This window comes from Cinclus cinclus, unplaced genomic scaffold, assembly GCF_963662255.1.
Source record: "Cinclus cinclus unplaced genomic scaffold, bCinCin1.1 SCAFFOLD_246, whole genome shotgun sequence".
NCBI classification, from domain to species: domain Eukaryota; kingdom Metazoa; phylum Chordata; class Aves; order Passeriformes; family Cinclidae; genus Cinclus; species Cinclus cinclus.
In genome coordinates, this window is record NW_026912242.1 from 20001 (window position 1) to 33585 (window position 13585).

At 39.2% G+C, this 13585-nt stretch overlaps 1 protein-coding gene across 2 annotated transcripts in view; it reads right to left on the reverse strand.

Moving 5' to 3' along the window:
• Positions 1-7095, reverse strand: part of LOC134057644 (homeobox protein Hox-B3a-like) — a 9142-nt gene extending 2047 nt beyond the window's left edge. The window contains exons 1-2 of one of the 2 annotated variants that reach the window (XM_062514617.1): positions 1873-7095; positions 1-43 (exon numbers count right to left, since the gene is read on the reverse strand). The exon at positions 1-43 is cut by the window's left edge and continues 2047 nt beyond it. In XM_062514617.1, coding sequence (XP_062370601.1) covers positions 1-43; positions 1873-2269 — 440 coding nt within the window. In that variant the 5' untranslated portion in view covers positions 2270-7095. Of the gene's footprint in view, positions 44-1860 lie in introns of both variants that reach the window. The other variant, XM_062514616.1, reaches the window with a different exon arrangement.
• Positions 7096-13585: the final 6490 nt, after the last annotated feature.

Below are 13585 nucleotides of genomic sequence, written 5' to 3' on the forward strand. Positions count from 1 at the left end.
GAGCCCGGGGGGCTTTTCTCACCGCCGCCGCCGCTGCAGGTTTCTACGTGGGGGAGCCCCGGAACGAAATAAAAAGAGAATTACTTAAGGCGCAGAAATTGAACGCGGTGGGTTTTTAATAAACGCCCTCCTCCCCTCGCCCCTCCGCACTCCATAATCGTGTCATTTATTAAGAGTTCTGTTCTCCAGAGCTGCCCCGGCTTTATGAAAATTTGATCATGTCATGTAGAAGAGGATTCCAGGGCCGTTTATTGAGGAGTCCATTATTTCCAACAGATAGTTCTCCGGAAAAACAACGTTTGGCAGGGAGCGGGGCGGCGGCGGCGGCTGCAGGGCCGATTAACGCGGGGCCGATTAATTAACGTGGGGCCAATTAATGAGGGGTCGGGAGAGGGTTGGCTTGCATTGGTTTTTTTCACCAATTTTCACCTCACCTTTTCGAGAGGTGAACGCCAAAAATCGCCCTCACGGGGCATGAGGCGCGCCCCGCCAAGCTGAACGAATTTTGCCAAAAATCGCCGTAAATCCGAACGGGATTTTTGGGATTTTTTTTTTTTTATTATTTTTTTTATTTTTCCCTGGGATATGCGGAGCACACAAACGTGGTGCCCCACCTGTTCTCTCTGGGAGGCGGGAAGGGACCAAACGGGATTTTAGGAGCAGTTTTGGGATGCTTTCTGTCCGTGTTTGCGTTGGGTACGACACCCCGCTCGTGTCGGGAATAAACCAAGTGTGGGTCGTGGCAGCGCCCGGTGCCGCGATCCCGTCGGGAATCTCGTGGGATCCTCTCCCCATCCCCAGCCCCCCGACAAATCCGCTCTACCCGGGGATTCCGTCGCTCCTGAGACTCCGCGTGGCCACAGGAGAAGGGAAATGTTCCGACGCTTACTTCCTCCCTTTGGAATTCTGGGCAGGAAAAGCGGAATTTGGGCCTTCCCTAAGCTGATTTCTGCACTCCTTTGTGGTTCTTAGGCCTCCCTTTGGAATTCCGGGGAGAAAAGAGGAATTTGGGCCTTCCCTAAAATGATCCCTCCAACCCTTGGTGATTCGTTGGAATTCTGGGCAGGAAAATTGGAATTTAGGCCTTCCCTAAACTGATTTTTCCAACCTTTTGTGGTTCTCAGGCCTTTCTTTGGAATACTGGGGAGAAAAGCGGAATCTGGGCCTTCCCTGAAGCCGTTCCTCAAACCCTTGGTGGTTCTTAGACCTCTCTTTGGAATTCTGTTTGGAGAAAATTGAATGTAGACCCTCCCCAAATCAATCCACCCAATCATTCGTGATCCTTAAACCCATTTCGGAATTCGGGGGGGGCTAAAGAAGAATTTAGGCCTTCCCTAAAAGGATTTCTCCAACTTCCTGTGGTTCTTAAAACTCTTAGGAATTCTGGGCAGGAAAAGCAAAATTTGGACCTTCCCTAAACTGATCCTTCCAACCTTTGGTGGTTTGCTGGAATTCCGGGCAGGAAAAGCGGAATTTGGGCCTTCCCTAAATCCATTCCACAAGCCCTTGGTGATTCTTTGGGATTCTGGGGAGAAAATCACAATTTGGGCCTTCCCTAAACTGATTTTCCCAACCTTTTGTGATCCTTAGGCCTTTCTTTGGAATTCCGGGCCAGGAAAAGCAGAATTTGGGCCTTCCCTAAACAGATCCTTCCAACCCTTGGTGATTCTTTGGAATTCCGGGCCAGGAAAAGCAAAATTCCGACCTTCCCTAAACCGACCCCCTCCAACCCTTCGCGATTCTCGAAACCTCTTCCACCAATTTCTGATTTTGATTTTTTTTTTTTTTTTTTTTTTTTTTTTTTTTTTGTTTTGCCTTTTCACCCATTCCATTTTGTAGACGAGGGGGGAGAACAGAGACCCGGCGATCTACCTGCGCCGGGCGATCCGTTCTTCTGCTTGGAATTCTGCCTCGACTCCTTCATCCAGGGGAAGATCTGCTTGGAGATTCCCACATTGCCTTTACCGGGAACGCTTTTCCCGCCTCCGGCTTGGCCGGTTCTGGCGGCGCCGTTGGCGTTGTTGACGTTGGGCGAACCCGGCGGTTCCGGAGGCAAACCGGGCCGCATGCAGCTCCCGTTGAGCTCTTTATTTTTGGCGTTGTCGCCGACGGACTGCAAGGAGCAGGCGGATCTCTGGAAATCGTTCTCCACGTGAGGAGCGGTCTGGAAAGGCGGCTGGGCACCGTCGTAACCGAATCCGTCGGCGCCGGCGCCGTAGGAGTAACCCCCGAAAAGCGTCGCGCTGTCGTAGTACGACGTCTTCTGCATCTTCCGCCGGGGATTTTTTGGCTACCGGGGTCTTGACACCCCTCTGGAAGAACATTGGCACCCCGAGGCCACGTGATGGCCCCGCTCCAGCTGTCGGGTGCGAGCTGACCTGAAAGGTTAGGAGAAAAAACACAATAATAGTGCCCGGCCCAGGAATCCATCTTGGGGCCTGAAAAGATCCGTGACATGAATAGAGGGGGAGAGCAGATGCTGCCAGCAGGTTTCACCCCTCTGGAGGCTCCAGAAATTCTGATCCCAAAGAGTTTTGGGGCGGTTTAGCCTTTTTTTTTTTTTTTTTTAAACAAAACAAAACAAAAAAAAAAACAAAACAAAAAAAACCTCTCTGGTTTTTGATCTGTTGCGAGGGATTGACGCGGTACATTTATTAATTATTATTATTATTATTATTATTATTAAATTCTGTGTTTATCCCAACACACAAATCCCCTCCGGATTCCTCCCTGCGGAAGCGCGTCCTTCCCACGTTTACACGCCCAGCCCAGCACAAACCCCAAATCATCCCAAACGCGACAGCGCGGAACGCAAAATCGCCGCCCGCAAACCTAAAAAAAACCAACACGAGTCCGGTTATTTCTATTTAAAACCAAACACCATCCCCCCCCCCAAAAAAAAAAAAAATAAAAAAACAAAACGGAAAAACCTTTCCCCAGCAGAAATTCCGAGTTTATCAGCGGCCCTGGGTGACTTTGTTTGGTTTCAAGCTGCAGGATGCGAATATCCGTGTTTTTTCTCCAGGTACCGCTGTCCTGGCACACTTGGCTCCCTTTTTTAACTTTTTTTTTGTTCGGTTCTTTTTTTTTTGTTTGTTTGTTTGGTTTTTTTTTGTTTTTTGTTTTTTGTTGTTGACACAGGAACTCCGAGCACCTCTGGAATTCAGGGTGAAGATTTTCGGAGCAGCGGCTCGGATCCAAGAATTTGCTTCTGAGTTTCCTCCTCCCCCTTTCCAGCAACACGGGTTGAATTTAGAAAATAAATCAAATTTTTTTTTTTTTTTTTTTTTTTTTTGGCGGGGGGGAGTTTCTCATCCCAAACCCAGAGCTGTCGCTGGGAAGGAGCTGATTCCAAACCCAGAGGATTTGAATTGTTGTTTTCATTTGTTGTTGTTGTTTTTTTTTTCCTCTCTCCCTCTCTAGGAAAACAAACATTTCACGAGGCCGTTTGCTCCTCGCTTTCCACCCCACGGATTTTCCAGCCTTCCTCCCTCCCTCAATCCAATCTCAAAAAGTCAAAAAAAAAAAAAAAACAAACCAAAAAAACGAAAACAACAATCCAAATCTTAAAACCCCAAAATTAATTCCCCTCCCCTTGAGATTTTTCTTATTTTCCTCCATCCCTCTTTTTTTTTTTCTTTTCCCTCTTTTCCTTTCCTCCCAGCAGAAACTTTCTCCTCCATCAAACAAACTAGAAATACCCTGAAAAAAAATAAAATAAATTAAAAAAAAAAAAAAAAAAACAAACCAAAAACCCAACGAAAATCGGCAAAACTACTCGGAAATAATCGGCAGAGAGGATTTTAAAAAAATTCCAGAGGCTCCTCTCCCTGCACGTCGCGTTTCGTTTGGGGATTGATATCCATTGTATATTTAATTCCATCTCGTGTATATTCCGTTTTATCTGAGCCCCTTTCATCCTGGAAACAAAACAAAACAAACCCCGCCGAGATAAAACCCAGCGCGATATTTTTTAAGTGCCGGGAGTTTAAACAGAAGCCGCAGCTCGACAATAAATTATTTTTTTTTTTTTTTTCCCGGTTGCTTTTTTCTTTTTTCTTTTATTTATTTTTATTTTTTTTTTTTTTTAATTTCACGTCGCACCAAAGCTCCGTTTCCTTCACCCCCAACCTCAGAGCGTCCACGAAGGGATTGCTCGGGAGGGTTTAATTTTAATTTTATTTGTAATTTTTTTTTTTTTACCCCCATTAAATCCTTCCCGAATTCCCAAATTCGCATCGGATCTTCCTCGGAGATTTTTTTTTTTTTGGGGTGCGCGGAGGGCGAGATCCTCGCCGGGAATTATTTTCCTCCTTCCTCCTCCTCCCCGGCCATGATAAATTTATTTTATTAAAAAAATAACCACCGCTCCCCGAGCCGTGAATTAATTCATTAATTAACAAAACAGCGGAGACTTTATTATGAATAAAGTCTCCGGGAAAAAAAAAAAAATAAAATAAAATAATAAAAATTTAAAAATTATCTGCGAGGTGCGAATTTCTCCGAGGCCTTTCTGGCTGGAGAGGATTTCTTTTTTTATAAAAAAATAATAATAATAATAATAATAATTAAAAAAAAATAAAAAGCAACCAAAAAAAAAAAAAAAAAGCAGAACCTCGCGAGCTAAAAATAACGGCGGTGATTTTTTTTTTTTTTAAATTGTTTTTTTAGGGTTTTTGTTTTGTTTTGTTTTAAACGTCCATAAAATAAATTTACAACCCCCTTCGGCCCAGCGCCTCACAAATGCCGCTCATTTATCTTCGCCCGCGACGGCCGCAATCCTAATTATTTACTCCAAGGAATTGCTTGGGAATAGGAGAAAAAAAGGGGAGAAAAAAAAGGGGGAAAAAAACAACAACAACAAAAAAAAAAAAAAGAAAAAATAAAAATATCCCGGGTAGAATAATAAATATTCCATGTTCTGTTGTAATTAATGGTGCTGCCCGCTCCGAGTTTCACTTTTGCGGCCTCAGCGATTCCCCACGAACTCTTGTTTTGTTCGCAGTTTGGGAGGGTGAGGATTTAAAAAAGAATTGAAAGCAAAAACAAACGAATAAACAAAAAAAAATAAAGAAATCTAGAAAAATAATTAATGTTGGTGCTGGCGGATGGGGATGGGAGGAAAGGTGAGACAGGGATAGGGTGAGGATGGGCCGGGGGAAAATATAAAAATAAAAATGAAATAAAATAAAATATATGAAATGAAATGAAATGAAATTAAATGGGGGGAAAATAAAAATAAAAATGAATATGAAATAAAATAAAATATATGAAATGAAATGAGATGAAATGAAATTAAATTAAATTAAATTAAATGGGGGAAAAATAAAAATGAATATGAAATAAAATAAAATATATGAAATGAAATGAGATGAAATGAAATGAAATGAAATTAAATTAAATGGGGGGAAAATAAAAATAAAAATGAATATGAAATAAAGAAAAATATATGAAATGAAATGAAATAAAAATCAAATAAATATAAAATAAAATATAAAAAATTGAATATAAATGAAATGGAATGACATAAAAATAAAATAAAATAATAAATTAAATTAAAATAAAATAAAATAAAACAAAATAAAATAAAATAAAATAAAATTAAAATAAATATATAATAAAAATAAAAATAAAATAATAATATAAAATAAAAAATAAGGTAAAATAAAATAAAACAACCAAAAATAAAATAAAATTAAATAAAATAAAACAAAATAAAATAAAATAAAGCAAAACAAAACAAAAATTCAAATAAAAATAAAAATGATCAGTAACTGTTATCGATCCCAAATCGCCCCTGCCCCGGGCCCAGAACGAGCCCCAAACCCAAAGGCAGCAAAAACCTGAGGGGACAGGAAAAAAAAAACAAAACAAATAAGAAATAAATGAAATAAAATTAAAATAATCGCCCAAATTCTCCTCCCAGCCCGTAAACAACAACAACAACAAAGCCGGAAAGGAGGGGGTTAAAATAAAATTAAAGATTGAGAATAGAAAAATATATAAATGAGAAAAAAAAATTAAAAAAGGTAAAAGTACAAATGGGGAATAAATTGAGGAAAAGTAGAGGAGCCCAAAAAAAAAAAAATAATTGTAGAAAAGTAGATATCTATAAATGAATAATTAAAAATTACAAAAGAGCTACAAATAAAAAACATAAATTACAGAAAAGAGAGCAAATAAATAATATAAATTACCAAAAAAATGCAAATAAAAATAAATTACAGAAAGGAGTGCAAATAAATAATATAAATTACAAAATAATGCAAATAAAAATAAATTACAAAAAAGAGTGCAAATAAAAATATAAATTATAAAAAAACTACAAATAATAAACTAAATTACAAAGAACCCACAAATAAAAAGTAAATTATAAACAAAACTACAAATAAAAAATAAATTATAAAAAAACTGCAAATAAAAAAAACAAATTGCAAAAAAAATCCCACAAATAAAAAATAACCATTACAAAAAAGACTACAAATAAAATTACAAATTACAAAACAAATAAAAAATTGAAAAAAATGACAATGAAAATAGAAATCAAAATAGAAATCAAAATAGAAATCAAAATCAAAATCAAAATCAAAATGTAAATAAAAATAGAAATAGAAATAGAAATAGAAACAGAAATAGAAATAGAAACAGAAATAGAAATAGAAATAGAAATAGAAATAGAAATAGAAATAGAAATAGAAATAGAAATAGAAATAGAATGGAAATAAAAATAGAAATGGAAATGAAAATAGAAATAGAAATAAAAATAAAAATAAAATAAAACTAGTAATAAAATAGAAATAGAAATATAAATGGAAATAGAAATAGAAATAGAAATAGAAATAGAAATAGAAATAGAAATAGAAATAGAAATAGAAATAGAAATGAAAATAAAAATAAAAATAAAAATAAAAATAGAATTAAAACTACAAATACAAATACAAATAAAAATAGAAATAAAATTAAAATAAAAATAGAAATAAAATAAGAATAGAAATAGAAGCACAAATACAAATAGAAATAAAACTAAATAAAACAGAAACAGAGAAACAAGTGGAAATCAAAGAGTAGAGATCGGAATTAAGGAACAAAAACAACAACAACAACAACGAGGGGAAGGGGAAGGGGAAGAGGAAGGGGAAGATGAGGAAGATGAGGAAGATGAAGAAGATGAAGATGAAGATGAAGGAGATGAAGATGAAGGAGATGAAGAAGAAGATGAAGATGAAGGAGATGAAGGAGATGAAGAAGAAGATGAAGATGAAGGAGATGAAGGAGATGAAGATGAAGAAGATGAAGGAGATGAAGGAGATGAAGGAGATGAAGGAGATGAAGGAGATGAAGGAGATGAAGAAGATGAAGGAGAAGATGAAGGAGATGAAGAAGATGAAGGAGAAGATGAAGGAGATGAAGGAGACGAAGATGAAGAAGATGAAGGAGATGAAGGAGAGCTGAGCGCCGGGCGCGGAGCTCGCTGCCAGCCCCTGTGAACTTTGGTTGAACCGAGCCCCGCAGTCCGGGCTCATAAATCATCGCGACAGAGCGCGGCCATCGCCCAGCGCGGCTCGCCTTACCTCAGAGCGCGGGGCGGCGGCACCGACACACGGGAGAGCCGGGACCGGGCCGGGACCGGGCCGGGACACCCCCGGGACACCCCCGGGACACCCCCGGGACACCCCCGGGACACACCCGGGACACACCCGGGACACCCCCCAGACCCCCGCCCGCTCGGCCGCGGTTCCGCCGCTCCACTCTCCCGATGAGAGCGGGGAGAGAGGCGAGAGGGAAGGGTTAAAAAAGAAATAAATAATGAAATGAAATAATGAAATAATGGGGAAACGGGTGGGGAGGAAAGGGTTAAAGAGGGTTCGGGGAGGAGAATGGGGATCGGGGTGGGGATGGGAACTGGGAACTGGGAACTGGGAACTGGGAACTGGGAACTGGGAACTGGGAACTGGGATGGGAGTGGGGATGGGGACTGGGAATGGGAGTGGGGAATGCGATAGAAACAGAAATAGAAACAGAAACAGAAATAGAAACAGAAACAGAAACAGAAATAGAAATAGAAACAGAAATAGAAATAGAAACAGAAATAGAAACAGAAATAGAAATAGAAACAGAAATAGAAACAGAAACAGAATTAGAAATAGAAATAGAAACAGAAACAGAAATAGAAATAGAAACAGAAACAGAAATAGAAACAGAAACAGAAATAGAAACAGAAATAGAATTAGAAATAGAAACAGAAATAGAAACAGAAATAGAAATAGAAACAGAAACAGAAACAGAAACAGAAATAGAAATAGAAACAGAAACAGAAATAGAAATAGAAATAGTGATAGAGATAAAATAGGAATAGCAATAGAAATAGAAATGAAATAGATATAGAAACGAAATAGAAACAAAAATAAAATAAATAGAAAAATAGAAATAAAAATAAAATTAGAAATAGAAAAAATAGAGAAATAATTAGAGAAATAGAGAAATAGAAAATTAGAGAATTAGAGAATTAGAGAATTAGAGAATTAGAGAATTAGAGAAACAGAGAACTGGGAAGAGAACTAAAAGTAGAAGTAACCCAAGCGAAGCCGGGGGAGGGGGGATTCGGGGGGAGGGGGGATTCGGGGGGAGGGGGGATCCGGGGGGAGGGGGGATTCTGGCGGCCGGGGACGGAGGGACGGGGTTGTCCCGCGGGAGAGGAAAAGAGGAGAGGAAAAAAGGAGAGGGAAAGAGGAGAGGGAAAGAGGAGAGGGAAAGAGGAGAGGGAAAGAGGAGAGGGAAAGAAAAGAAGAAAGAGAAGAGGAAAAGATGAAAGGAAGGAGTGCAGAGAGGAAAAGAAAAGAAAAGAAGAAAAGAGAAGAGGAAAAGAGGAAAAGAGGAAAGGAAGGAGCGCGGAGAGGAAAAGAGGAGAGGAAAAAAGAAGAGGAAAAGAGGAGAGGAAAAGAGGAAAGAGGAAAAGAAAAGAAGAAAAGAGGAAAAGAGGAGAGGAAGGAGCACAGAGAGGAGCGTGGAGAGGAAAAGAAAGAAGAAAAGAGAAGAGGAAAAGAAAAGAGGAAAGGAAGGAGCGCGGAGAAGAAAGAGAAGAGGAGAAGAGAAGAGGAAAAGAAAAGAAGAAAGAGAAGAAAGAGAAGAGGAGAAGAAAGAGAAGAGGAGAAGAGGAGAAGAGGAGAAGAGGAGAAGAGGAGAAGAGGAAAAGAGGAGAGGAAAAGAAAAGAAGAAAGAGAAGAGGAGAAGAGAAGAGGAAAAGAGGAGAGGAAAAGAGGAGAGGAAAAGAAAAGAAGAAAGAGAAGAGGAGAAGAGAAGAGGAAAAGAGGAGAGGAAAAGAGGAGAGGGAGGAGCGCGGAGAGGAGCGCGGGGCTCGCCCGGAGCCAACAATGGCCACGGCTGCGGCGGGGAGGGAAGGACGGGAGGGAGAGGGGAAAAAAGGGAAAAAACGGGAAAAGAAACAAAATCCCACCGCGAAAGCAGCAAAAAACCCCAATTATCTCCCGTACGGCACCAGCAAAGGGGTTGATGGGGATAATTACAGCAATAAAAATCGCCGGTTTAAGAGAGGGATAAAATGAAATAACTGCGGGTCTGGTTGTGAGCGGGACTGCGAGTGATGGAGGGGAGGAGGGGGAGGAGGAAGAGCGGCGGATGTTTGCCCCAAAAAATATAAAATAAAATAGGGTGAAATGAAATAGAGTGAGATAAAAGAGAATAAAGTGAAAATGCGTAAAGTAAAATACAATCAATAATAAAATAAAATAAAATAAAGTAAAGTAAAGTAAAGTAAAATAAAATAAAATAAAATAAAATAAAATAAAATAAAATAAAGTAAAATAAAATAAAATAAAATAAAATAAAATAAAATAAAATAAAGTAAAATAAAATAAAGTAAAATAAAATAAAGTAAAATAAAATAAAATAAAATAAAATAAAGTAAAGTAAAATAAAATAAAATAAAATAAAATAAAATAAAATAAAATAAATAGAATACAATAAAGTAAAATAAAATAAAGTAAAATATAATAAAATACAATACAATAAAATAAAGTAATAAAATAATAAAATAAAGTAAAATAAACCACAATAAAAGAAAATAAAATAAATTAAATAAAATAAGAAAATTCAATACAATTAAATACAATAAAAGAAAATGAAATACAATAAAATAAAATAAAATAAAATGCAATAAAATAAAATGAAACAAAATAAATAAAATAAAATAAACCCAGATTTGGTTGGGGTGGCCCGGCCGGAGGATCCCGAGCGCGACGTCACGAGCGGAAAACACAAAAAATAAATAAATAAATAAATAAATAAATAAAGAATTAAATTTAAAAAAGAGTTCAAAGTGCAGACAGGACCCGCCGAGGGCCGCGGGCGGGAGGAGGCGCCCTTTGATTGCCCTGATGAACAATTAGAGGGAGCATTATGCAAATGAGCCCGCCCCGCCCCTCCCCCACACCCCTCCCCCCGCTGTTCTCCTGTCACACCCCCCCCCCAAAAAAAAAAAAAAAAAAAAAGAACACAATAAAAATAAAACAATTTAAATCAAAATAGAGAAAAAGAGAGAAAGAGAGAGGGGAGAGAGAGAGAGAGCAGCCCCCGGAAAAGGGGAGGTCTTTACTTAATTAATTAATTAATGAGGGACGGGGTCATTATTAATGCGGCAATCACCGCCAGGGCACGATTAATGCTGTAATTAATTAATTAATGAGGGACAGGGTCATTATTAATGCGGCAATCACCGCCAGGGCACGATTAATGTGTAATTAATTAATTAATGAGGGACGGGGTCATTATTAATGCGGCAATCACCGCCAGGGCACGATTAATGTGTAATTAATTAATTAATGAGGGACGGGGTCATTATTAATGCGGCAATCACCGCCAGGGCACGATTAATGTGTAATTAATTAATTAATGAGGGACGGGGTCATTATTAATGCATCAATCACCGCCAGGGCACGATTAATGCAGTAATTAATTAATTAATGAGGGACGGGGTCATTATTAATGCATCAATCACCGCCAGGGCACGATTAATGCTGTAATTAATTAATTAATGAGGGACGGGGTCATTATTAATGCGGCAATCACCGCCAGGGCACGATTAATGTGTAATTAATTAATTAATGAGGGACGGGGTCATTATTAATGCATCAATCACCGCCAGGGCACGATTAATGCAGTAATTAATTAATTAATGAGGGACAGGGTCATTATTAATGCATCAATCACCGCCAGGGCACGATTAATGTGTAATTAATTAGTGAGGGGGTCATTATTAATGCATTAGTTAATTACGGGATCATTATTAATGCATTAATCAGTGAGGATGCCATTAATGCATTAATTAATTATGGGATCATTGTTAATGCATTAATCATTGAGGAGGTCATTAATGCAGTAATTAATTACGGGATCATTATTAATGCATCAATCACTGGGGAAGTCATTAATGCATTAATTAGTGAGAAGATCATTATTAATGCGGTAATTAGTGAGGAGGTCATTAATGCATTAATTAATTATGAGATCATTATTAATGCATTAATCAGTGAGGAGGCCATTAATGCATTAATTAATTATGAGATCATTATTAATGCATTAATCAGTGATGAGGTCATTCATGCCGGGATTAGTGCTGAGGTCATTATTAATGCATTAATTAGTGCTGAGGTCATTATTAATGCGGTAATTAATGATCCCTGGGACAGCTCGCGGCCTCCACCGCGCATCCACGGTTTGCTCCTCTCCCGGCAGGAAAGCAAATAAAATAAAAATAAAAATAAAAATAAAAATAAAAATAAAAATAAAAATAAAAATAAAAATAAAAATAGAAATAAAAATAAAAATAAAAACTGAAAATAAAAATAAAAATAAAAATAAAAATAAAAATAAAAATAAAAATAAAAACTGAAAATAAAAACTGAAAATAAAAATAAAAATAAAAATGAAAATAAAATGAAAATGAAAATAAAATGAAAATGAAATGGAAATAAAAATAAAAATGAAAATGAAAATGGAAGTGAAAATAAAATGAAAATAAAATGAAAATGGAAATAAAAATGGAAATAAAACGAAGCAATTGCTCTGGAAGCAGTTTTGGATTAAAACGAACCAAACAAAATCCCCCAGGCCATGAGGAGGAGGAGGAGGAGGAGGAGGAGCCGGCGAGTGGGAGGAAGGCAGGGAGAGGAATCTGGGGCTCTGCACTTCCCTTCCCTTCCCTTCCCTTCCCTTCCCTTCCCTTCCCTTCCCTTCCCTTCCCGGAACTTCCCGGAACTTCCCGGAACTTCCCGGAACTTCCCGGAACTTCCCTTCCCTTCCCGGAACTTCCCTTCCCTTCCCTTCCCTTCCCTTCCCGGAACTTCCCTTCCCTTCCCTTCCCTTCCCTTCCCTTCCCTTCCCTTCCCTTCCCTTCCCTTCCCTTCCCTTCCCTTCCCTTCCCTTCCCTTCCCTTCCCTTCCCTTCCCTTCCCTTCCCTTCCCTTCCCTTCCCTTCCCTTCCCTTCCCTTCCCTTCCCTTCCCTTCCCTTCCCTTCCCTTCCCTTCCCTTCCCTTCCCTTCCCTTCCCTTCCCTTCCCTTCCCTTCCCGGAACTTCCCTTCCCGGAACTTCCCTTCCCTTCCCTTCCCGGAACTTCCCTTCCCGGAACTTCCCTTCCCGGAACTTCCCTTCCCTTCCCGGAACTTCCCTTCCCTTCCCGGAACTTCCCTTCCCTTCCCGGAACTTCCCTTCCCGGAACTTCCCTTCCCTTCCCGGAACTTTCCTTCCCGGAACTTTCCTTCCCGGAACTTCCCGGAACTTCCCTTCCCTTCCCTTCCCTTCCCTTCCCGGAACTTTCCTTCCCGGAACTTTCCTTCCCGGAACTTCCCGGAACTTCCCTTCCCTTCCCTTCCCGGAACTTCCCTTCCCGGAACTTCCCTTCCCTTCCCGGAACTTTCCTTCCCGGAACTTTCCTTCCCGGAACTTCCCGGAACTTCCCTTCCCTTCCCGGAACTTCCCTTCCCGGAACTTCCCTTCCCGGAACTTCCCGGAACTTCCCTTCCCTTCCCGGAACTTCCTGGAACTTCCCTTCCCGGAACTTCCCTTCCCGGAACTTCCCTTTTCTTCCCTTCCTTTCTTTTCTTTTTTTCTTTTCTTCTCTTTTTTTTTTCTTTTCCTTTCTTGTTTTTTCCCCTTCTTCCCCCCTTTTTTCCCCTTTTTTTTTTCCTTTTTATTCCCCTTATTTTTCCCCCTTTTTTTTATTTTTTCCCTTTTTCCCCCTTTTCCCCCCCTTTTTCCCCTTATTTTTTCCCCTTATTTTTTCCCCTTTTTTTTCATTTTTTCCCTTTTTCCCCCCTTATTTTTTCCCCTTTTTTCCCCCCCTTTTTTTATTTTCCCCCTATATTTTTTTTCCCTTTCCCCTTCTCTTTGGAAGTGTCGCTTTTGTTTCCTCATCCCAATTTTCTCCCCTCCTTTAATTTTGGGCTCTCCCCGCTCGGCCCCGAGCGCTGACGGAAGGGAAAATTTCGAGGAAAAAAAAAAGAGAAAAAAAGAACAAAAAAAGAGAAAAAAAAGAATAAAAAAGAGGGAAAAAAAGAATAAAAAAGAGAA